The 22,674-nt window shown below is 46.0% G+C and overlaps 1 protein-coding gene across 3 annotated transcripts in view; it reads right to left on the minus strand.

Annotated features, from left to right (window-relative positions):
* PTPN3 (protein tyrosine phosphatase non-receptor type 3) overlaps nt 1-22,674 on the minus strand; it is a 1,027,556-nt gene that overhangs the window by 222,299 nt on the left and 782,583 nt on the right. For all 3 annotated transcript variants that reach the window (XM_063922728.1, XM_063922729.1, XM_063922727.1), the window contains one exon: nt 2,690-2,751. In XM_063922728.1, the coding sequence (XP_063778798.1) occupies nt 2,690-2,751 (62 nt within the window). The remainder of the gene's footprint in view (nt 1-2,689; nt 2,752-22,674) is intronic.

Below are 22,674 nucleotides of genomic sequence, written 5' to 3' on the forward strand. Positions count from 1 at the left end.
ATATTTATTTTTTTATTTTATAAAAATGTACAATATATTAGCCACCTGGTCATCACAAGTGCCTGCGGGCATTGGCGGTGGCGGCATTGGACTGAGATGCGAATTAGCGGCAGGGGGGCCAGGGTGGTTGATGGTGGCGATTTTGTAGGACATTTGAGTGGGCAGTGGCCATTAGCGCTGGTGGTAGAAGGCATCGGCTTGGGGGCGGTAGCAGGTATCGTCTCGGCGGTGGTAGGGGTAATCGGCAGGACTCAGTTGGCATTATGGCTGCAGTGCCTCACCAGCCACTGACCTCACCGCACGCCACTGGTATACTCATGTCTCTTTGGGCATGTTTTATATATATATATATATATATATATATATATACATATCTCTTAAGACAGCATCTTTAATATATATATATATATATATATATATACATATATATATCTATATGCATACTAGGGTCTCTGCTGATAAGGCACCTGTCCACGCTGCCACAGCGCTATAAACCCATGCCGACACAATCGCCGGTCTGAGTAGTGTACCAGACTGTTCACGCTATCTGCAGGATCCCTGAGAATAGCTAGTGACACCCTAGGGGAAGATTCCCATCATATCCTGGCCCTAGTGGGGAAAGGATACTGCCTGAGAATACTTTGTGGGAAGCTGCAGTCTCTTGTCTGGAGATTCCCGCTCTTTTTTCATCATGAGAGGAGGGAAATTTACCTCAGCTTTCTTCCCCTTAAACATGTGTACCCTTGTGTCAGGGACAATGAGTCATCAGTGATACGCAAATCATCCTTTATTACAATAATCATATATTGAATACTTTTCTGCCATTTTGGCTGTAACTTTGCATTATCGTAGTCGACACTGGAGTCAAACTCCGTGTCGATATCAGTGTTTATTATTTTGGATAGTGAGCATTGTGAGACTCTAAAGGTCTCTGTGCCATAAGGACAGACATGGGTAGATTTCCTGTCTGTTCTCTAATCTTTTGTGCAATAAATTCACCTTAGCACTTAGACATATCCAAACAGGTGTCGGCGTTGTCGACGGAGACACCCTCTCACACACATATTTGCTCTATCTCCTCCTTAGGGGAGCCTTTTACCTCAGACATGTTGACACACACGTACCGACACACCACACACACAGGGGATGCTCTATTTGAAGACAGTTCACCCACAAGGCCCTTTGGAGAGACAGAGAGAGAGTATGCCAGCACACACCCCAGCGCTATTAACCCAGGAATCACACAGTAACTTAGTGTTAACCCAGTAGCTGCTGTATATATTGTTTTTACGCCAAATTCATGTGCCCCCCCCTCTCTTTTTCACCCTCTCTATCGTGCTTCTGCAGGGGAGAGCCTAAGGGGCTTCCTCTCAGCGGAGCTGTGGAGAAAAAATGGCGCTGGTGAGTGCTGAGGAAGAAGGCCCCGCCCCCTCAGCGGCGGGCTTCTGTCCCGCCATTTTGTGTAAAATTAATGGCGGGGGCTCATGCATATAACAGTGTCCAACTGTATATATGCTGCTTTTGCCAGGAGGTAATCTAATTGCTGCCCAGGCCCCCCCCCCCCCCCTGCGCCCTGCACCCTACAGTGACCGGAGTGTGTGGGTGTAATGTGGGAGCAATGGCGCACAGCTGCAGTGCTGTGCGCTACCTCATATGAAGACAGGAGTCTTCTGCCGCCGATTTTGACGTCTTCTTGCTTCAACCCGCCGGCTTCTGGCTTCTGGCTCTGCGAGGGGGACGGCGGCGCGGCTCCGGGAACGGACGACAAGGTCAGGTCCTGTGTTCGATCCCTCTGGAGCTAATGGTGTCCAGTAGCCTAAGAAGCGCAACCTAGCCGCAGTTAGTAGGTTTGCTTCTCTCCCCTCAGTCCCACGTAGCAGAGTCTGTTGCCAGCAGAAGCTCTCTGAAAATAAAAAACCTAACTAAAATACTTTCTTATTAGCAAGCTCAGGAGAGCTCACTAAAAGCACCCAGCTCTGGCCGGGCACAGATTCTAACTGAGGTCTGGAGGAGGGGCATAGAGGAAGGAGCCAGTGCACACCAGGTAGTACTAAATCTTTCTTTAGAGTTCCCAGTCTCCTGCGGAGCCCATCTATTCCCCATGGTCCTTACGGAGTCCCCAGCATCCACTAGGACGCTAGAGAAATAAACATTACACACATAGGGACACACGGGGAGGGTGGTAGCACTAAACAGTGTAGGGGGAGCATTGACACTGGGGTGAGGGGGTCTATAACCACTAGAGGGGTGGGGGTGGGTAAAGCTGGGGATCTTTTGCCACTGGAGGGGCTATTTCTGACAGGGGGTGGTTAGTGATTTTACAATTAGGGCCCCCCACGTGGGTGGGGGGTGTAAAACACCACCTACTGTGGGTGTATTTTTTTTTTATAAAATATTAATTTTTAAAAAAATACTTTTTAAGCTTTTTTAAATAAAAATAAATCCGACAATTTCTGAGCTGTTTTTCGCCAGAATAATCGTAAGCTAAGTGGTTAAGTATTGCATGATAAATAAACAGTGATATGTGAAATATATGCATTCAACAGGTATATTAATATACAGTATAGTAAAAAATTTTAAACGCAAAATTATATTTTAACGAAGAGGACATTTATTTTTACTGAAACATATGAACATGACAAATATCTTAAACCTGTATTATCATTTTGCAAGTACTTTATTTACTTACATTCACATAGCTTGCATTAATGTAGTCTTCACTTCCATGTAGAAGTACTCGGGTTGCATCATCTACATAGCAAATGAAAAAAATAAATAATGAAATTGATTTACTAAAGTTGTGCTATTGGTCAAAAAAGCAAGATACAGAGTTCCGGTGGGCGGACTCAGCAGCGGGCCGTGTTTTAAGTAAGCTCTCTGCTCCATATACATAGGGCGCCTGCTAAACACCCATAGCGCCGGGAGCTACACCCCACAAAAATTACCTGGGGTACATGAGATAGCGGTGGGCAAGAGGAGATTACTCCCAGCTCCTCACCGACCCGTTTTCACCAGAATCTGAGCGTTTTTAGTGAATGCTCCCGCCCACGGCCGCCATCTTGGATTCACTGGGCACTTTCTAAACACTCTCCCCTGACCCCTGGGACAGTGAAAACTAAAATAAACGGGCACCGGAAGCTGTGGTGGACATTGGAAACACACAGAAAGTCAGCCCCAGACTGTCACTGACCTTCTGCAGGTACGGAATGGAGGAGTCAGGCTCCAATTCAGATTACAGCCACCAACTTGCTGCAGAAAACAATCCCGTGACTAATCCCTGGTTAGTACCAGCTGCCATTACCGTCTCAAGACTTTTTCTTTCTGCTCCTGGACATTTCTGTTATATTGTGTGATTCTATCCACTCACTGAAACTATTCTCTCATTAATACCTGCATATTCTTCAGTATCCTCTGTGATATCACTGGCTCTTACTCCCCCTGTTGGTCAGGGACCTATAGTGCCTGCATTATCTAAAGTGAATCACATTTTAAGATATCAAGGGACTTCCGGTGGGCGGACTGCGCAGCACGGCCGCTAGCTTACAGAGCTCCCCGCTGACTCCCGTCTCGGCTGTCACCCACGAGTGGTAGAGTGCGGGAAACCCCGGCCATCGACACCTCCGGCGCCTGTAAGGGTCCTGGCATCGGCAGCGGGGACTCACCACCTCCCCGCTCCTACAGAACCACGGATCCAAGCCCTGCATTGGTAGGGTGCTGCCGCCATCTTGGATCAGCCAGGCGCTGTTGCTGCAGCCGCTCCCTCCTCTCTCTGAGCTTCAGCACGCTGTGACTTCTCTCCCCATACCCCCCCCCCCCCCTTGTCTGAATGTGCTCTTAAGGTGTAGAGGTGACCATTCAGCCCCCCCCCCCCCCCACCCTGCTACCATTATATCTCTAGCTGGCCAGTATTGTTACAGCTGCACAAAATACGGCAGAGGCTGCCTCCTCACAAGTCACAGGCTGATACATGCTATTGAAGCTGTTGCTGGAGTCACACTGCATTACAGCTCTCCCTCATCATTTACTGTGCTAACTATTGGAGCTTTGCGGAATCTCTCATTCTCCTGCTCACACTCTTATATAGGCATTGTTCGGATACATCACCATTTCAACTCCTCAGATTGCCTGACTCTGATTACTATTCCCTACTGCCGCTCTTATGGATAAGTTTGTGGAGAAGCCAGTCCGGGGACTTCGGGGTAACCAAACGGGGAAAGGATGTGGTAAGGAACTCTCCACTCCTGCCTCCCCTGTCTCACCTGCTGCTGGTCCCAGCAACAGTCCCAAACGACCGGAATTGATTGTTCCCACTTCAGAGGCGACCAGCTCGTTCCCTACAAGGGAACTTACACACCTTCTTGCTACACTGCTTGATCAAAAATTGGCCCCTCTCCAAATATCATTGGACTCTAACGTTACTCAACTCACGCAACATGAGCAACGACTATATGAGGTGGAACAGAGGATTTCGGATTTGGAAGATGAGTTGACCACTGCGCACACTACCATATATAACCATGAAAAAGTGGTAGCTTCCACGCAGGATAAGCTGGAAGATTTTGAGAACAGAAATTACGGGAACAATGCATACAGTGCTTCCATGTCTACTGTTGCCATATGCATATCATCTTTCCATTTGATGGTTTTCATTTTTTGAAGGCTGTCTGTGGTATCTCTTAAGGTGGGTACACACTATTAGATATATCTGCAGATCAATTGATCTGCAGATATATCTATTTACGGATCGGGCAGTGTGCTGTGTATACACACAGCCCGATCCGTCGGGGGACTGACGTCATGAACTGGGCGGGCGCGAGCGCGCGCCCGCCCAGTTCACCTGTCAATCTCCGCCGGCCGCCGCAGCATATCGTTAGATATATTGGCTGTCGGCTGTGCTGCGGGGCCGACGCGATACGTCTGTGAACGACGGAGTTCACAGACGTATCGCCCGTACACACTGGCCGACGGTCCCGCGATGTATCGGCCGTTCAAGAGAACGGCCGATACATCGACCAGTGTGTACGGGCCTTTAGATGTGATTCGGTTCAAATAGCTTGAGATTATAGGTAAGCGTCAATATATTCTGATAACTTCGTGGTGATACTGCCTACCCCTGCAACAATTGGAGGTTTATTGCATTTTTCTGGACTTTTGGTAGGACATACAGTATATCGTTGGTATTGATGGATCTGTCATGTTCAGATAGCCAATTTTCTTTTGGAGATGCTATATTTGTCCAGGAAGTTCTGTAATAATTTGTTCATATTGGACTTAATTCTAGCTGTGGGATCAGTTTTGGGTTTCATATACTTAGGTTTTGGCGTTTTCTAGTTGTCTGTTAATTTCTTTGATATAATCATCCTTATTTATAACAGCTACTCCTCCTCCTCCTTTGTCGCATGGCTTTATTATTATGTTGTTGTACTTTTGGAGTGTTTTCAACACCATGCATTCCTTCTTAGTGAGTTTGTTTCTTAATTTTAAAACTTTCCAGTTTTTCAACTTTTTTTTCTACTTACAGTAAATGTAAATCTATACTGTTTTTAGTAGTCCATTTACTAACAGTTTTACAGCATTTTCCACCCATATCGGAATATATAAAATACTTGCATTCACAATAAACTTTATGTTTTATATGTTTAATCGGATATTTTAAAAACTATGATTCTATTCTTAATTATCTTTTGTTTCCAACAGCATCACACTCATAAAAGGAACAAGAAAGGAGAGAGTGCGCACTAAGAGGCTGTTCATATCAGGTCCTGTGTGTCTCAATTGCGTTCCATGGCCCTCATTCCGAGTTGATCGGTCGCAAGGCGAATTTAGCAGAGTTACACACGCTAAGCCGCCGCCTACTGGGAGTGAATCTTAGCTTCTTAAAATTGCGACCGATGTATTCGCAATATTGCGATTACTAACTACTTAGCAGTTTCAGAGTAGCTCCAGACTTACTCTGCCTGTGCGATCAGTTCAGTGCTTGTCGTTCCTGGTTGACGTCACAAACACACCCAGCGTTCGCCCAGGCACTCCCACCGTTTCCCCGGCCACTCCTGCGTTTTTTCCGGAAACGGTAGCGTTTTCAGCCACACGCCCCTGAAACGCCGTGTTTCCGCCCAGTAACACCCATTTCCTGTCAATCACATTACGATCGCCGGAGCGAAGAAAAAGCCGTGAGTAAAAATACTTTCTTCATAGTAAAGTTACTTGGCGCAGTCGCAGTGCGAACATTGCGCATGCGTACTAAGCGGATTTTCACTGCGATGCGATGAAAAGTACCGAGCGAACAACTCGGAATGAGGGCCCATGGACACAAACAAGGAGCAAAGAGGAAGTTTCGGACTTCCATGCATTCCATGGACTGTAAGTAAACCAGAACGGTCCAGGAATGCAGCCAAAAGGTGTTTATTATCAATACAATTGTCGTATATTAATCTTGTTTATATTGGAATATGGGAGTTCTGGAGCAGAGATCTCCATTTTTCTAAAAAGACCTGACTTTCATGGAAATTTGGTAAACCTCCATCTTGTGACCACTTCCTTGCTTCCTTTTCCTAATTTTCTCTCATTTTTCTTCTTCTTGGCTGTTTGATATTTATGGGTTATATAGGCGTCCTTTTGTCTCGCCTTTTCCGGTTCTACAAAAGTTAAAACCACTGTTTATGACAATTATTTGGTATATTACAGGCATGTCTTACTACTAATAATATTGCCTGTAATACTGAATGCCTATTTGCTTTTCTTGAATAAACATATATAAAAAATAAAAAAAAAGCAAGATACCAGGCTAATGGTTTCATGTACATACTATGGGCGGGATGTACTATAAGACATCGCCGCCCCTCGCCAACTACCGCAGCGATACTAATCGCATATATACTAACATATGCGATTAGTATCGCAATGCGGTATAGAAGGCCCCCCGCGATGATGTCTGTGGTGGTCTGCGGGGGTCAGCGGAGGTCTCCGTCACCTCCTAGACCCGGGAGGTGACGTGCGCAGGGAGTCTCCGGGCTCCTCCTCCTCCCCCCTGCAGCCGGAAGGAGACAAGGCTGTGCTGCGGGAGAGAAGGAGGGGGGCCGCACCAGCAGCCTCTCAGGTACGCCGGAGGGATGGGGGGGGGGGGGGTCGTCGTGAGCGGCGGGATCCGGCGGCGGCGGTAAGAGTCCCATAGGCTTCTATAGGGTATCGCCATAAAAAGATGGCGATACCCTATGGGGCGAAAACGCGGCGGTCGGGGGTTAGCGCACATGAAAATGCAGTAAAACGGGGGTTTTACCGCATTTTCCCTTTAGTAAATCCCGCCCTATATTTTCTATTTGTATTACATGTTGACCATTTGTCAGATCTTTGAAGAATTAAGCAATCATTAAGGCATCCAAGACAGCAGCATCCAAAAAAGTTGCACTGGAAACCAATTGCAGCATTAAGCAATGTTGGAGTGTTTTGCATCCCCCCCCCATCTCTCCAGTGTCCATAGACCCCCATTATAAAATTATTTCTCACTCCCCCACTGGCAAGACACCCCAGTTGTCTTAAATACTAATAATAGTTCCCACCACACCAAGCCCCCTTTTTGGACCCCCCTCCTCCTACCCTGTGACTAATGTATTTTGATATTTTACGCTATCTCTCCCCTCCGGTGTCATATATTTATTTTACCCCTCAACCACAACACAGAAAATGGACATAAAATAAGTATAGGATCATAGCTTTTAAATATCTGATTAAGCATACAAAACTTAAGGTTTATTGTGGATGCAAATATTCTTTTATACAGTATATTCAGATATGGGTAAAAAATGCTGTAACACGTCTAGTATAAAGACTGATAAAAACACAATAGAGATCTGCATTTAAGTATACACGTTAAGTCTATGTACAGGAAATACAATTAGTGCTGATAAAACAATGATAAATTCTCTGTCTCTGGCCCTCATTCCGAGTTGTTCGCTCGGAGTTTATCATCGCATCGCAGTGAGAATTCTCTTAGTGCGCATGCGCAATGTTCGCACTGCGACTGCGCCAAGTAACTTTACTATGAAGAAAGTAAGTTTACTCACGGCATTTTCATCGCTCCGACGTTCGCATTGTGATTGACAGGAAATGGGTGTTACTGGGCGGATGCACGGCGTTTTAGGGGCGTGTGGCTGGAAACGCTACCGTTTCCGGAAAAAACGCAGGAGTGGCCGGAGAAACGGTGGGAGTGCCTGGGCGAACGCTGGGTGTGTTTATGACGTCAGCCAGGAACGAAAAGCACTGAACTGATCGCACAGGCAGAGTAAGTCTGAAGCTACTCAGAAACTGCTAACTCGTTTGTAATCGCAATATTGCGCGTACGTCGGTCGCAATTTTAAGAAGCTAAGATTCACTCCCAGTAGGCGGCGGCTTAGCGTGTGTAACTCTGCTACATTCGCCTTGCGAGCGAACAACTCGGAATGAGGGCCTCTATGCGGAGATGCAGTGTCTTGTTACAGAAACTTCTCATCACTTATTATGGGTCTGAGTGTGGGTCTTAAATCTCTAGAAGGGACAACAATAGGTTAAAAAGTAAAAACTGATATTGTGGATTATATGAAGAGATCATATGAACTGAGTCGAAGGGTGTAGGGTGAAGTGGTTGGTCTTCCAATTGATTATCACAAGAACCACTTAAGCTCAAAGTCCAAGTTCAACCCTTTTGGTGGAAGACTCTTCAATTTGTGGATCCATTTCATCTACATCTTTGAAAATCTTGTTTCTTCATCCCTGTTTTTCACATTATCTATTGCTATGAAATGGATGATATCTTTGGTTGAACAGTTATGTTTTTCTTTGAAGTGGTGTGGTCACTCCTTTTTTTTATCTTCAGTAGATGTTTTCTTAAACGTGTTTTTAATGCTCTGCTCGTTCGTCCGAAATATATTAGATGGACGCCGCTGCATTTAATGATGTAAACTACATTTATAGTATGGCATGTCATAAAATGTTGAAGTTTATAGGTTTTTCCTTTTACATTAAGGTCTTCATACTTTTTTTTGAGGATTTAACCTCTCTACATGCCTGACATGTCCAGCATAAAAAATATATTTACTTCTACCTGTATGTGAGTCTATCATTGGTAGAGCACTTCTGGTTAGTTCGCTCATCAAGTTAGGAGATTTTCTGTAGATGAATTGTGGTCCAGTTGGAATATAAAATCGCATTTAAAGGAGTTGTTGTCCTCTGTCTTATGCTCTGTTTCTCTTTCTATAACGTCCTAGAGGATGCTGGGGACTCCGTAAGGACCATGGGGAATAGACGGGCTCCGCAGGAGAAAGGGCACTTTAAGAAAGACTTTAGGATTCTGGGTGTGCACTGGCTCCTCCCTCTATGCCCTTCCTCCAGACCTCAGTTTTAGACGTGCCCAGAGGAGAATGGGTGCACTGCAGAAGCTCTCCTGAGTTTCCTGCTTAGAAAGCATTTTTGTTAGGATTTTTTCTCTTTTTCAGGGAGCACTGCTGGCAACAGGCTCCCTGCATCAAGGGACTGAGGAGAGAGGAGCAGACCTACTTAAATGATAGGCTCTGCTACCTCGGCTACTGGATACCATTAGCTCCAGAGGGAGTGAACACAGGTTCATCCTGGGCGTTCACCCCAGAGCCGCGCCGCCGTTCTCCTCACAGAGCCAGAAGAAATGAAGACAGAAGACGTCTCAGGCGGAAGAAGCCTTCGGTGCTTCACAGAGGTAACGCACAGCACTGCAGCTGTGCGTCATTGCTCCCATACACCTCACACACTCCGGTCACTGTAAGGGTGCAGGGCGCAGGGGGGGCGCCCTAGGCAGCAATAAAACACCTCTCCTATGGCAAAAGTCTATATACATGTACAGGTGGGCACTGTACATGTATATAAAAGAGCCCCCCGCCATATTTTAGTAAGTTTGAGCGGGACAGAAGCCCGCCGCCGAGGGGGCGGGGCTTCTCCCTCAGCACTCACTAGCGCCATTTTCTCTCCACCGCACCGCTAAGAGGAAGCTCCCCGGACTCTCCCCTGCTTGACACACGGTGAAATAGGGTTTTAAAGTAGAGGGGGGGGGGGCACATTATTGGCGTTTATACATTACAGCAGCGCTACTGGGTAAACATTCTGTGTTTTTTCCTGGGTCATATAGCGCTGGGGTGTGTGCTGGCATACTCTCTCTCTGTCTCTCCAAAGGGCCTCAAGGGGAACCTGTCTTCAGAAAAGAGATTCCCTGTGTGTGTGTGAAGTGTGTCGGTACGTGTGTGTCGACATGTCTGCGGTAAAAGGCTCTCCTAAGGAAGAGATGGAGCAAATGTGTGTGTGGGTGTGGTGTCTCCGTCGACAACGCCGACACCTGATTGGATATGTGAAATTAAGTGCTAAGATGAATTTATTACAAAAGATTAGAGAACAGACAGGGAATCTACCCATGTCTGTCCCTATGTCAGAGAGACCTTCAGAGTCTCACAACGCTCACTATCCAAAATAATAGACACAGATATCGACACGGAGTCTGACTCCAGTGTCGACTAAGATAATGCAAAGTACAGCCAAGACTGGCAGAAAAGTATTCAATATATGATTATTGTAATAAAAGATGTTTTGCATATCACTGATGACTCATCTGTCCCTGACACGAGGGTACACATGTTTAAGGGGAAGAAAGCGGAGGTACATTTCCCTCCTCTCATGAAGAAAAAGAGCGGGAATCTCCAAACAAGAAGCTGCAGCTTTCCAAAAAGAATTCTCAGGGAGTATCCTTTCCCTAATGGGGCCAGGATACGATGGGAATCTTCCCCTAGGGTGTACAAGGCATTGACACGTTTACCCAAAAAAGGTAGCGCTGACTTAACAGCTATCCTCAGGGATCCTGCAGATAGCATGCAGTAAAAGTACTTTGAAGTCCATTTACACACATTCTGGTACACTACTCAGACCGGCGATTGTGTCGGCATGGGTTTATAGCGCTGTAGCAGCGTAGACTGATACCTTATCAGCGGAGATTGAAACCCTAGATAAGGATGCCATGTTATTGTCCCTATTATATATATATATATATATATATATATATATATAAGACATGCCCAAAGAGACGTTAGTCTACTGGGTTCTAGAGTCAACGCTATGTCGATTTCTGCTAGACGTGTCCTGTGGAACATGCAATGGACACGTGATGTGGAGAAGGGCTCTCGGACCTGGTCTCCACAGCTATAGCTGGTAATTCTGATCTTTTGCCTTATATTCCCTCACAGACTAAGAAAGCACAACATTATCAAATGCAGTCCTTTCGGTCGCAGAATAACAAGAAAGTATGAGGAGCGTCCTTTCTTACCAGAGGTAAGGGCACAGCTAGTTCCCAGGAACAAAAGTCCTCCCAGGCCTCTACTACACCCACCGCATGACGCGGGAGCTCCGCTAAGGGAGTTCGTCCCATGGGGAGCACGTCTTCGACTCTTCAGCCACATCTGAGTTCACTCACAGGTGGATCCCGGGGAAATAAAAATTGTTCTCAGGGTTACAAAGGAATTCGAAAGGTGCCTCCTCGCCGGTTTTCCTTATCGGACCTACCGGCTTCTCCCCCAGAAGGGGAGTTATATTAAATACAATTCACACATTGTATCTCCAACAGGTGGTGCTCAAGGTTCCCCTCCTGCAACAAGGAAGGGGCTATTACTCAACCTTGGCTGTAGTCCCGAATTCGTACGGTTCGGTCAGACCTATTTAAAATTAAAATCTCTGAACCTATACTGGAAAAGGTTCAAATTTAAAGTGGAATCGCTCAGAGCGATCATGGCCAGCCTGGAAAGGGTTTGATGGTGTATCTAGACATAAAGGCTGCATACCTTCATGTTCCCATTTATCCACCCCATCAGGCGTACCTGAGAATTGCGGTACAGTATTGTCATTACCAATTTCAGGGTAATTGGAGGAAATGATGGTACTCCTACGCAAGCAAGGAGTCACATTTATCTCATACTTGGACAATCTCCTATAAGGCGAGATCAAAAGAGCAGTTGTTGAACAGCGTGTCACTTTCGCTGAAGGTGTCACAGCAACACGGCTGGTTTCTCAATATCCCTAAGTCACAGTTGGTTCCTATGACTAGTCTGCCCTTCTTGGGTATGATTCTGGATACGGACCAGAAAGGGGTTTACCTTCAGATAGAGAAGGCCCAGGAACTCATGACTCTGGTCAGGAACTTATTGAAACCAAGACAGGTGTCAGGGCATCACTGCACCCAAATCCGGGGAAAATCATTCCCTTCGGCAGGTTCCATGCAAGGTCTTTCAAATGGGACCTACTGGACAAGTGGTCCGGTTCACATCTACAGATTCATCAGTTGATCACCCTCTCCCCCAGGGCCAGGGTATCTCTCCTGTGGTGGCTGCAGGGTGCTCACCTTCTATAGGGCCGCAGGTTCGGCATTCAGGACTGGATCCTGGTGACCACGGACGCGAGCCTCCGAGGTTGGGGAGCAGTCACACAGGGAAAAATACAATTTCCAAGGTCTTTGGTCAAGTCAAGAGACTTGTCTTCACATCTTGGAACTAAGGGCCATATACAACGCCCTACGTCAGGCGGAGACCCTACTTCACGACCAACTGGTTCTGATCCAGTCATACAACGTCACCGCAGTAGCTCATGAAAACCGCCAAGGCGGCACAAAGAGCAGAGTGGCGATGGCGGAAGCCACCAGAATTCTTCGCTGGGTGGAGAATCATGTAAGCGCACTGTCAGCAGTGTTCAATCCGGGAGTGGACGACTGGGAAGCAGACTTCCTCAGCATACACGACCTACGTCCTGTAGAGTGGGGACTTCATCAGGAAGTCTTAGCACAGATTGCAATTCGGTGGAGACTGCCACTGATAGACATGATGGCGTCCCGCCTCAACACAAAGCCGCAAAGTTATTGCGCCAGGTCAAGAGACCCTCAGGCAGTAGCTGTGGACATCCTAGTGACACCGTGGGTGTTCCAGTTGGTCTATGTGTTTACTCCTCTTCCTCTCATACCCAAGGTGTTGAGGATAATAAGAAAAAGAGGAGTGAGACCAATTCTCATTGTTCCAGATTGGCCACGGAGGACCTGGTATCCAGATCTGCAGGAAATGCTCACAGAGAATCCGTGGACTCTTCCTCTAAGACAGGACCTGCTGCAGCAGGGGCCCTGTCTGTTCCAAGACTTACCGCGGCTGCGTTTGACGGCATGGCGGTTGAACGCAGGATCCTAGCGGAAAAGGGAATTCCTCCGGAGGTCATTCCTACCCTAATTAAGGCTAGGAAGGAAGTGACCTCAAAACATTATCACCGAATATGGCGAAATTATGTTTCCTGGTGTGAGGCCAGGAATACTCCTACGGAGGAATTCCTTTTGGGCCGTCTGCTTCACTTCCTTCAAACTGGAGTGAATTTGGGCCTGAAATTAGGATCGATAAAGGTTCAAATTTCGGCCTTATCCATTTTCTTCCAAAACGAATTGGCTTCTCTTCCTGAAGTACAAACTTTTGTGTAGAGAGTACTGCATATTCAGCCTCCTTTTGTACCGCCGGTGGCGCCTTGGAACCTTAACGTGGTGTTACGGTTCCTTAAGTCACGTTGGTTTGAACCACTTAAGACAGTGGAGTTAAAATATCTCACATGGAAGGTGGTCATGTTGTTAGCCTTGGCTTCGGCTAGGCGAGTTTCGGAATTGGAGGCGTTATCACCTAAAAGCCACTATCTGATTTTCCATATGGATAGAGCGAAATTGCGGACCCATCCTCAATTCCTGCCTAAGGTGGTCTCATCCTTTCATATGAACCAACCTATTGTCGTGCCTGTGGCTACGCGTGACTTGGAGGATTCCGAGTCCCTTGATGTGGTCAGGGCTTTGAAAATTTACGTGGCCAGAACGGCTAGGATCTGCAAAACAGAAGCACTGTTTGTCCTGTATGCAGCCAACAAGGTTGGCGGCCCTGCTTCAAAACAGACTATTGCTCGCTGGATCTGTAACACGATTCAGCAGGCGCATTCTACGGCAGGATTGCCGTTACCTAAACCGGTTAAGGCCCATTCCACTAGGAAGGTGGGCTCTTCTTGGGCGGCTGTCCGAGGGGTCTCGGCACTACAGCTGTGCCGAGCTGCTACTTGGTCGGGGTCAAACACCTTTGCAAAGTTCTATAAGTTTGATACCATGGCTGAGGAGGACCTCCCGTTAGCTCAATTCGGTGCTGCAGAGTCATCCGCACTCTCCCGCCCGTTTGGGAGCTTTGGTATAATCCCCATGGTCCTTACGGAGTCCCCAGCATCCTCTAGGACGTTAGAGAAAATAAGATTTTACTTACCGGTAAATCTATTTCTCGCAGTCCGTAGAGGATGCTGGGCGCCCGTCCCAAGTGCGGACTTCTTCTGCAAGACTTTTATATAGTTATTGCTTACATAAGGGTTATGTTATAGTTTCATCAGTTTGAACCGAGTCTATGTTGTTGTTCATGCTGTTAACTGGATAGTTTATCACAGGTTATGCGGTGTGATTGGTGTGGCTGGTATGAATCTTGCCCTTAGGTTAACTAAAATCCTTTCCTCGTACTGTCCGTCTCCTCTGGGCACAGTTTCCCTAACTGAGGTCTGGAGGAGGGGCATAGAGGGAGGAGCCAGTGCACACCCAGAATCCTAAAGTCTTTCTTAAAGTGCCCTATCTCCTGCGGAGCCCATCTATTCCCCATGGTCCTTACGGAGTCCCCAGCATCCTCTACGGACTACGATAAATAGATTTACCGGTAAGTAAAATCTTATTTTTAATACGTCTTCTTTGAATTTCCAGTTTGTTTTTGTCATAGCTTTTTTCTCAAACCCTTTTTTCATTGTATTGTTCTTCTCTTCACATACAATATCTCTTTCTTGCTGCAGTTTTTTTTAAGTCTAAGAAATTTGCTCTTTGTTACACTATTTAACCAATTTCAATGGTGCTCACTGGTCCTCACTATAAAGTTATTCACATCAGTCGGTTCCCTATAACACTTGGTTTCTAGTTGTCCTTCTTCTATGTATAGGGTGAGATCCAGGAAATGAATTTCATTTTGGCTGATGTTGAAGCTCAATCTTATGTTCGATTTGTTGCTCTTGAGATCATTACAGAAAGTGTCAAATTCTTCACGTGTCCCTTTACAGAAGAAGATAATATCATCAATATAACGATACCATGCTGCCAGTTTGGTATTATGTGTATCTTTGTTTATCACCTGCTGCTCTTTCCAGTATGACATGAAGAGGTTTGCGAAGCTAGGCCCAAATTTGGTGCCCATCGCTGTCCCAACAAGTTGGTTATAATATGTACCGTTAAAGCATAAGTACTTGTTTCTCAGTATAAATCTAATAACTTGCAGATTTAGTTCTTGTCCTCCGTGTATTCAGCCTTTTTAAGAAAATATTTCACAGATTTCAGGCCCTTCTTATGTGGCATACAGTGCTTCCATGTCTACTGTTGCCATATGCATATCATCTTTCCATTTGATAATTTTCATTTTTTGAAGGCTGTCTGTGGTATCTCTTAGATGTGATTCGGTTCAAATAGCTTGAGATTATAGGTAAGCATCAATATATTCTGATAACTTCGTGGTGATACTGCCTACCCCTGCAACAATTGGAGGTTTATTGCATTTTTCTGGACTTTTGGTAGGACATACAGTATATCGTTGGTATTGATGGATCTGTCATGTTCAGATAGCCAATTTTCTTTTGGAGATGCTATATTTGTCCAGGAAGTTCTGTAATAATTTGTTCATATTGGACTTAATTCTAGCTGTCGGATCAGTTCTGGGTTTCATATACTTAGGTTTTGGCGTTTTCTAGTTGTCTGTTAATTTCTTTGATATAATCATCCTTATTTATAACAGCTACTCCTCCTTTGTCGCATGGCTTTATTATTATGTTGTTATACTTTTGGAGTGTTTTCAACACCATGCATTCCTTCTTAGTGAGTTTGTTTCTTAATTTTAAAACTTTCCAGTTTTTCAACTTTTTTTTTTAACTTAAATGTAAATCTATACTGTTTTTAGTAGTCCATTTACTAACAGTTTTACAGCATTTTCCACCCATATCCGAATATATAAAATACTTGCATTCACAATAAACCTTATGTTTTATATGTTTAATCGGATATTTTAAAATCTATGAATCTATTCTTAAGTATCTTTTGTTTCCAACAGCATCACACTCATAAAAGGAACAAGAAAGGAGAGAGTGCGCACTAAGAGGCTGTTCATATCAGGTCCTGTGTGTCTCAATTGCGTTCCATGGACACAAACAAGGAGCAAAGAGGAAGTTACGGACTTCCGTGCATTCCATGGACTGTAAGTAAACCAGAACGGTCCAGGAATGCAGCTAAAAGATGTTTATTATCAATACAATTGTCTTATATTAATCTTGTTTATATTGGAATATGGGAGTTCTGGAGCAGAGATCTCCATTTTTCTAAAAAGACCTGACTTTCATGGAAATTTGGTAAACCTCCATCTTGTCCACTTGTGGATTTTTTTATACATTAATTCTTATATTCTACATCAATTACAATATTGATGTACGTGACTGGATTTTTTGCATCTACTGGAAAATTTAAATTGTGTGACTATATCCAATATTGTGCTTTATATGTGGAAAGAATCGAGAATGGTAAGAAGCGTCACCAAAAATGTTGTAAGGGAAAATACTACTCCATTTATTTATAACACTAGTGCATTCCTCTGATCTAACTACTCTTTTAATATATGTGTTTATTTTGGTTTTGGGGTGTACCTAAGGTCAGAAGGGTGCAGCTGGTTCATTTCTTTATAAAAGCACCCAGATACTCCTTCACACTTTTAACCCTTATATTGCAGTACCAGTTATGCAGAATATCTGGGATTATGCAGTTCCACATAAACAGGATTTATGAAGTGAGTCAGTGAATGCTAAAGGTAAATGGCGCACTAGAGTGAACAGCTGAATGTTAGCCAGAGAGGAAATCCACATAAGCCTCATCAAGTTAAGGAGAACAAAGCACTTTCAACAGGAAGTGCTTCTGAAGGAACTTTATATCCCTGGGTCTCAGGTGATTGACTGCGCTCCGCTGATACTATTTCCTGTATTATCCAACTGATGCTCCTGGGGGCATGTAACAGAAACAAAGATAACGACGCCCATCGCTGGCTCCAAGTGGAATGCCAATTACCGTGACTGCAGTGGAAAAGACTTGATGGAAAGCTGCAGCTCCTGGCAAGCGGACACGGTTGCAGACATGGTTGCACCATGCTAAAGTGGGAGAGGGCAGTGCATACCGTGCTTGATTCGGGACACTCTCCTTGAAGGAAGATCAAGAAATGAGAGAGACAAAACCTAGTGATACTATATAAACTCTTCCATTTACCCTACAAGATATGAAATTTCCAAACTCTAAGATAATAGCAAAACCGGTGTCTAGGCTTGCCGCTTACAGTAATACAGACTGCCAAGAAATAATATTTTAGCCTCTAAAAGCTTGCAACTATATTAAAACCAGTAAAATCAACAGTGGAAGGACCCAATATAGCAACAGACCATGTTGCAGCAGGTCTGGTCTAAGTGGAAGTCACCACTGGGGACCTACCACTGTTCTGGGAATCTCAGCGTATGACGACTTGTTTGGCCAGTCTGGAGTCACTAGGATTACCAACATCTGGGAATTCCTGACGTGCTTGAAAACCTGAGGCAATATTCGGGTCAGTGGAAATAGATACACTAGATTAAAAGTCCCTATAATGGGCATAGCATGCACAGCGTACACTATCCGATACTTGGATCCCGTGCAAAACTATGGATGTTACAAAGTAACTGTTGGAGACACTGGACTGAGAGATTCTTCCCCCAGGAGAAATGTGTTTTCCTGAGGAAGTCCATTTGTCGAGTTCCCACACATGGAAAAAGCAATGCAAAGAGTGTGGAACAAAATCTGTGCACAGATAGAGTCTAGCTGCATTTGTTATTGTAGCCCCCCTCTTTGTTCATATGCGATGAGTTATATAGGACACCACCATGGTGTTGCACTACCAAACTAATTGTTGGTATCAAAGGAAATGAGAACAGGCTGACCGCCTGACAGACTGGGATCCTAAGTGAGTCAGAAAACTGTCTTGGAGCAGGAGCACACTGATGTGCAATGTCATCAGCGACGGTGAGATCCAAAAGATCCTGTAGTTGAAAACAGTTTCATGGGACCCAAGTTTAGGAGACTTGCGTACGTAGTCACCAGAGGAACAGGGGAGGGGTCTGCGGGGTATCTTGACCCCAAACATGATGGAGGTGCAGGGGAGTGCTTCCTTCTGCATCCCCATGGGTGGCTTCAACTCTATAAGTAGTCGGCTGTCGCAGGATGCGATGTCCCTTCTTCTGTACTAGCCGGCTGTCTCTTCACTGATGCACTACTGGGAGGAGTCGTGGCTGTGGCCTCGGAATGTCCCAACAGGCTTAGCATGGCCATGCCTCCTCCTAGTAATGCATCAGTGAAGAGACAGCCGGCTAGTACAGAAGAAGGGACACCACATCCCGCAACAGCCGACCACTTTAAAAGTTGAAGCTGTCCATGGTGATGAAGAAGTGCCCCCCCCCTGCACTGACAGGAAAGGGGGAGGGGTGTATGGTGTAGAAGGAGGGAATTGCGAAGTGAGCGCTTTCCTGCACTGACGGGGGGGTGGGGTAAAAGGAGAGGAGACCGGCACCGCAGCAGGGGCACCAAAATTAAATTCTAACTTCACCCCATCCCAACGTGAAATCATTCTGGTGCCCCACAATGTCACAATGACCGAATTGGAGTGACCAACGATGGTATTTGGAATATACAAACTTAAACTAGCCACCGCTGGAGACTGACAAATGCTGCTGGACAGAATGAGAAAATAGAGTAGAGGGATGCCAAGCTGAATTTGTGGAGAATTACTCACTAGAACTCCAATGAGAAAACCTGGCATACTGAACAGTGTCGATGGTGGGGACCATAATGCTGAACAATGATGTGCACCACCAGATGGATGGACAAGGCCATTTCAATATATTGCCATACCCAAGATTCAAAACCATGACCTGTTGCATTCCAGTAAAACACCCTACTTATTGAGCTATTTAATCCTGCATAAAAAGAGAGATTTGTAACTATATGAGGCTACTTGCACTTTGTAAAAAAAATAATCAACATTGCAATTGAGCAGATCTTTGTAGTGTGCAGCCATAAATCTAATCCATTGCAGCCACACGCTACAGAAATCTGCTCAGCAGAAGTGCTGATAATTTTTTTCACAAAGTACAAGGTAAGCTTCAAATTTGGAGATTTATGGTAAAATTACCATGGTTAAATCTCTTTCTGCGGGGTACACTGGGTTCTACAGGGAATACATTGGGGCAGGGCCGAAACTAGGGGGGGCTAGGGGGGCAGGCGACCTGGGCGCCAGATTGGAGGGGGCGCCGAGACCCCCTAACACCCGCCGCGGCACTTACTTTTAAACCCCCTTCTCCCGAGTGCCCAGCTCGGGGGGCGGGGTTTCGCGGAATGACGCGATTGCGTCGTGACGTCACGGCGCAAACGCGTCATTCCACGAAACCCCGCCGGAGGAGGGAGAAGGGGGAGCCCGGAGCCGCGCAGACGAGGAGGGAGAGGCGGCTGAAGAGCGGCGAGAACCGCTTCAAATGTAAGTCAGCCCCTCTCCCTCTCTCTCTCCCTCCACCACCTGCCGCAATGTGTAAAATGGGGACCTGTGCCTGCCGCTATGTGTAAAATGGGGACCTGTGCCTGCCGCTATGTGTAAAATGGGGACCTGTGCCTGCCGCTATGTGTAAAATGGGGACACTTGCCAGCGTAGTGTGTAAAATGGGGACCTGTGCCTGCCGCTATGTGTAAAATGGGGACACTTGCCAGCGTACTGTGTAAAATGGGGACCTGTGCCTGCCGCAATGTGTAAAATGGGAACACTTGCCAGCGTACTGTGTAAAATGGGGACCTGTGCCTGCCGCTATGTGTAAAATGGGGACACTTGCCAGCGTACTGTGTAAAATGGGGACCTGTGCCTGCCGCAATGTGTAAAATGGGGACCTGTGCCTGCCGCAATGTGTAAAATGGGGACACTTGCCAGCGTACTGTGTAAAATGGGGACCTGTGCCTGCCGCTATGTGTAAAATGGGGACACTTGCCAGCGTACTGTGTAAAATGGGGACCTGTGCCTGCCGCAATGTGTAAAATGGGGACACTTTTTCCTGCCGCAATGTGTAAAATGGGGACACTTTTTCCTGCCGCAATGTGTAAAATGGGGACACCTGTCTGCCGCAATGTGTAAAATGGGGAATGGGGACACTTGCCGTACTGTGTAAAATGGGGACACTTTTTCCTGGATATGAAATTTATGTTAGAAAAGGCAGTTTCTCAGGTAAAAAAGTTCTGAAAGATATATATATATATATATATATATATAATATTTTTATTCATTTTATTTTATTATTTTTATTTATTTATTGTAAAATATTTTTATTTATTTTTTGCGGGGGGGGGGGGGGGGGGGGGGTGTCAAATGACTACCTTGCCCCGGGTGACAAAAATCCTAGTTTCGGCCCTGATTGGGGTGTAGAGATGGATCTTGATCCAGAGGCACCAACAGGCTAAAGCTTTAGACTGTCCCAGGATGCATTGAGGGGGCCTCCTCTACATAACCCCGCCTCCAGGTACTCTGAGCTCAGTTTTAGTTAACCAGTCCAATGCAGAAGCAGGTAAAAGAGAAGGCAGATGTTAGTCACATAGAACCACATTCTCACGATAGGAGAAGGGACCAGCGGCTAATGCAATACAAACCCAAAGAAGTGAAGTGCATCAGGGTGGGAGCCCTGTGGAACCCAGTGTACCTCGCAGAAAGAGATTTAACTATGGTAAGTCTACCAAAAACCTCCTTTTCTGCAGCAGGGTTCATAATGTTCCACAGGGAATACATCAGTGATGTCCAAAAGCAGTTCCTCAAGGGAGAGGATGCACCTTAGTGGGTATGAGAACCTGGCATCCAAAGGAAGCATCCTGGGAGGAGTTAGTATCAAAGGCATAGAACCTAATGAACGTGTTCACTGTGGACCACGTAGCCGCCTTGCACAATTGTTCTCTGGATGCGCCACAGCAGGCCGCCCTAGAAGGTCCAACCCACCGAGTAGAATGGGCCTTAATAACAGCAGGAGCCAGGAGCCCAGCCTGCTCATAAGCTTGTGCAATCACCATTCGAATCCATCTGGCCAAGGTTTGCTTATTCGCAGGCCAACCATGTTTGTGGAAACCAAAAAGTACAAAAAGGGTATCCGCCCTCCTGATAGAGGCAATACTCTCCACATAAACACGGAGAGCCCTTACCACATCCAAAGACCGCTCTTTGGAAGACAAGTCAGAAGAGATGAAGGCTGGAATCACAATCTCTTGGTTAAGGTGAAAAGATGACACCACTTTAGGTAAGTAACCTGGGCGAGTTCTCAGAACTGCCCGGTCACGATAAAAAATCAGAAAGGGTGGACGACAGGACAAAGAGCCTAAGTATGTCACCCTCCTAGCTGAGGCAATAGCCAGCAGAAACAGGACCTTGGCTGTGAGCAATTTAAGGTCCACTGACTCAAGAGGTTCAAATGGAGACTCTTGCAGGGCATTCAGGACAACAGACAGGTTCCATGGAGCCACAGGAGAGACATAGGGAGGCTGAATACGCAGTACGCCGAGTGACTGTATGAACGTTAGAAACAGATGCAATTTTCCTCTGAAACCACACCGACAAGGCAGATATGTGAACCTTGAGGAAGGCCAGACGAAGTCCTAAATCCAGGCCTTGTTGCAAAAAAGACAGAAGTCTGGAAGTACTAAACTTGTAAGCATCGTAATTCTTAGCAGCACACCAGGTGAAGTAAGAATTCCAGACCCTATAATCAATCTGTGCAGAAGCCGGTATGTGGGCCTTTAGCATAGTTTGGATAACCGCTCAGAGAATCCTTTGGCCCTCAGGAGTGAAGCTTCAAGAGCCACACCATCAAAGCCAGCTTGGCCAGGTCCGGGTAGACACAAGGGCCCTGAACGAGGAGGTCTGGGCGTTGAGGAAGTAGAAGAGGATGCTCTATCAATAGGCCCTGCAGTTTGAGAACCAATGCCGTCGGAGCCATGCTGGAGAGACTAGAAGTAGTATTCCTCCTTCTTGCTTGAACTTCCGTAAAACCCTGGGCAGGAGTGACACTGGAGGGAACACGTATGGCAGCCGAAAGTTCCATGGAATTGCCAGTGCATCCACAAATGCTGCTTGAGGATCCCTTGTCCTTGATCCAAAGACCGGAACTTTGTGATTGTGTCAAGACGCCATCATGTCTACATCTGGTAGGACCCACTTGTCCACTAGAAGTTGAAAGACTTCCAGATGAAGACTCCACTCTCCGACGTGTACATCCTGACGATTGAGGAAGACCACTTCCCAGTTGAGGACCCCCAGAATGAACACTGCCGATATTGCTGGTAGATGGCGTTCCGCCCAAAAAAGGATTTTTGATACTTCGATCATTGCCATGCGGCTTTAAATGCCGCCTTCATGATTTATGTAAGCCACCGTGTCTGATTGTACTTCAACAGGCCTGTTCTGTATCAGAGGCAGGGCAAGAGTCAAAGCATTGAACACTGCCCCCAATTCCAGAATGTTTATCGGGAGAAGAGATTCC

This window comes from Pseudophryne corroboree, chromosome 5, assembly GCF_028390025.1.
Source record: "Pseudophryne corroboree isolate aPseCor3 chromosome 5, aPseCor3.hap2, whole genome shotgun sequence".
Taxonomy (NCBI): domain Eukaryota; kingdom Metazoa; phylum Chordata; class Amphibia; order Anura; family Myobatrachidae; genus Pseudophryne; species Pseudophryne corroboree.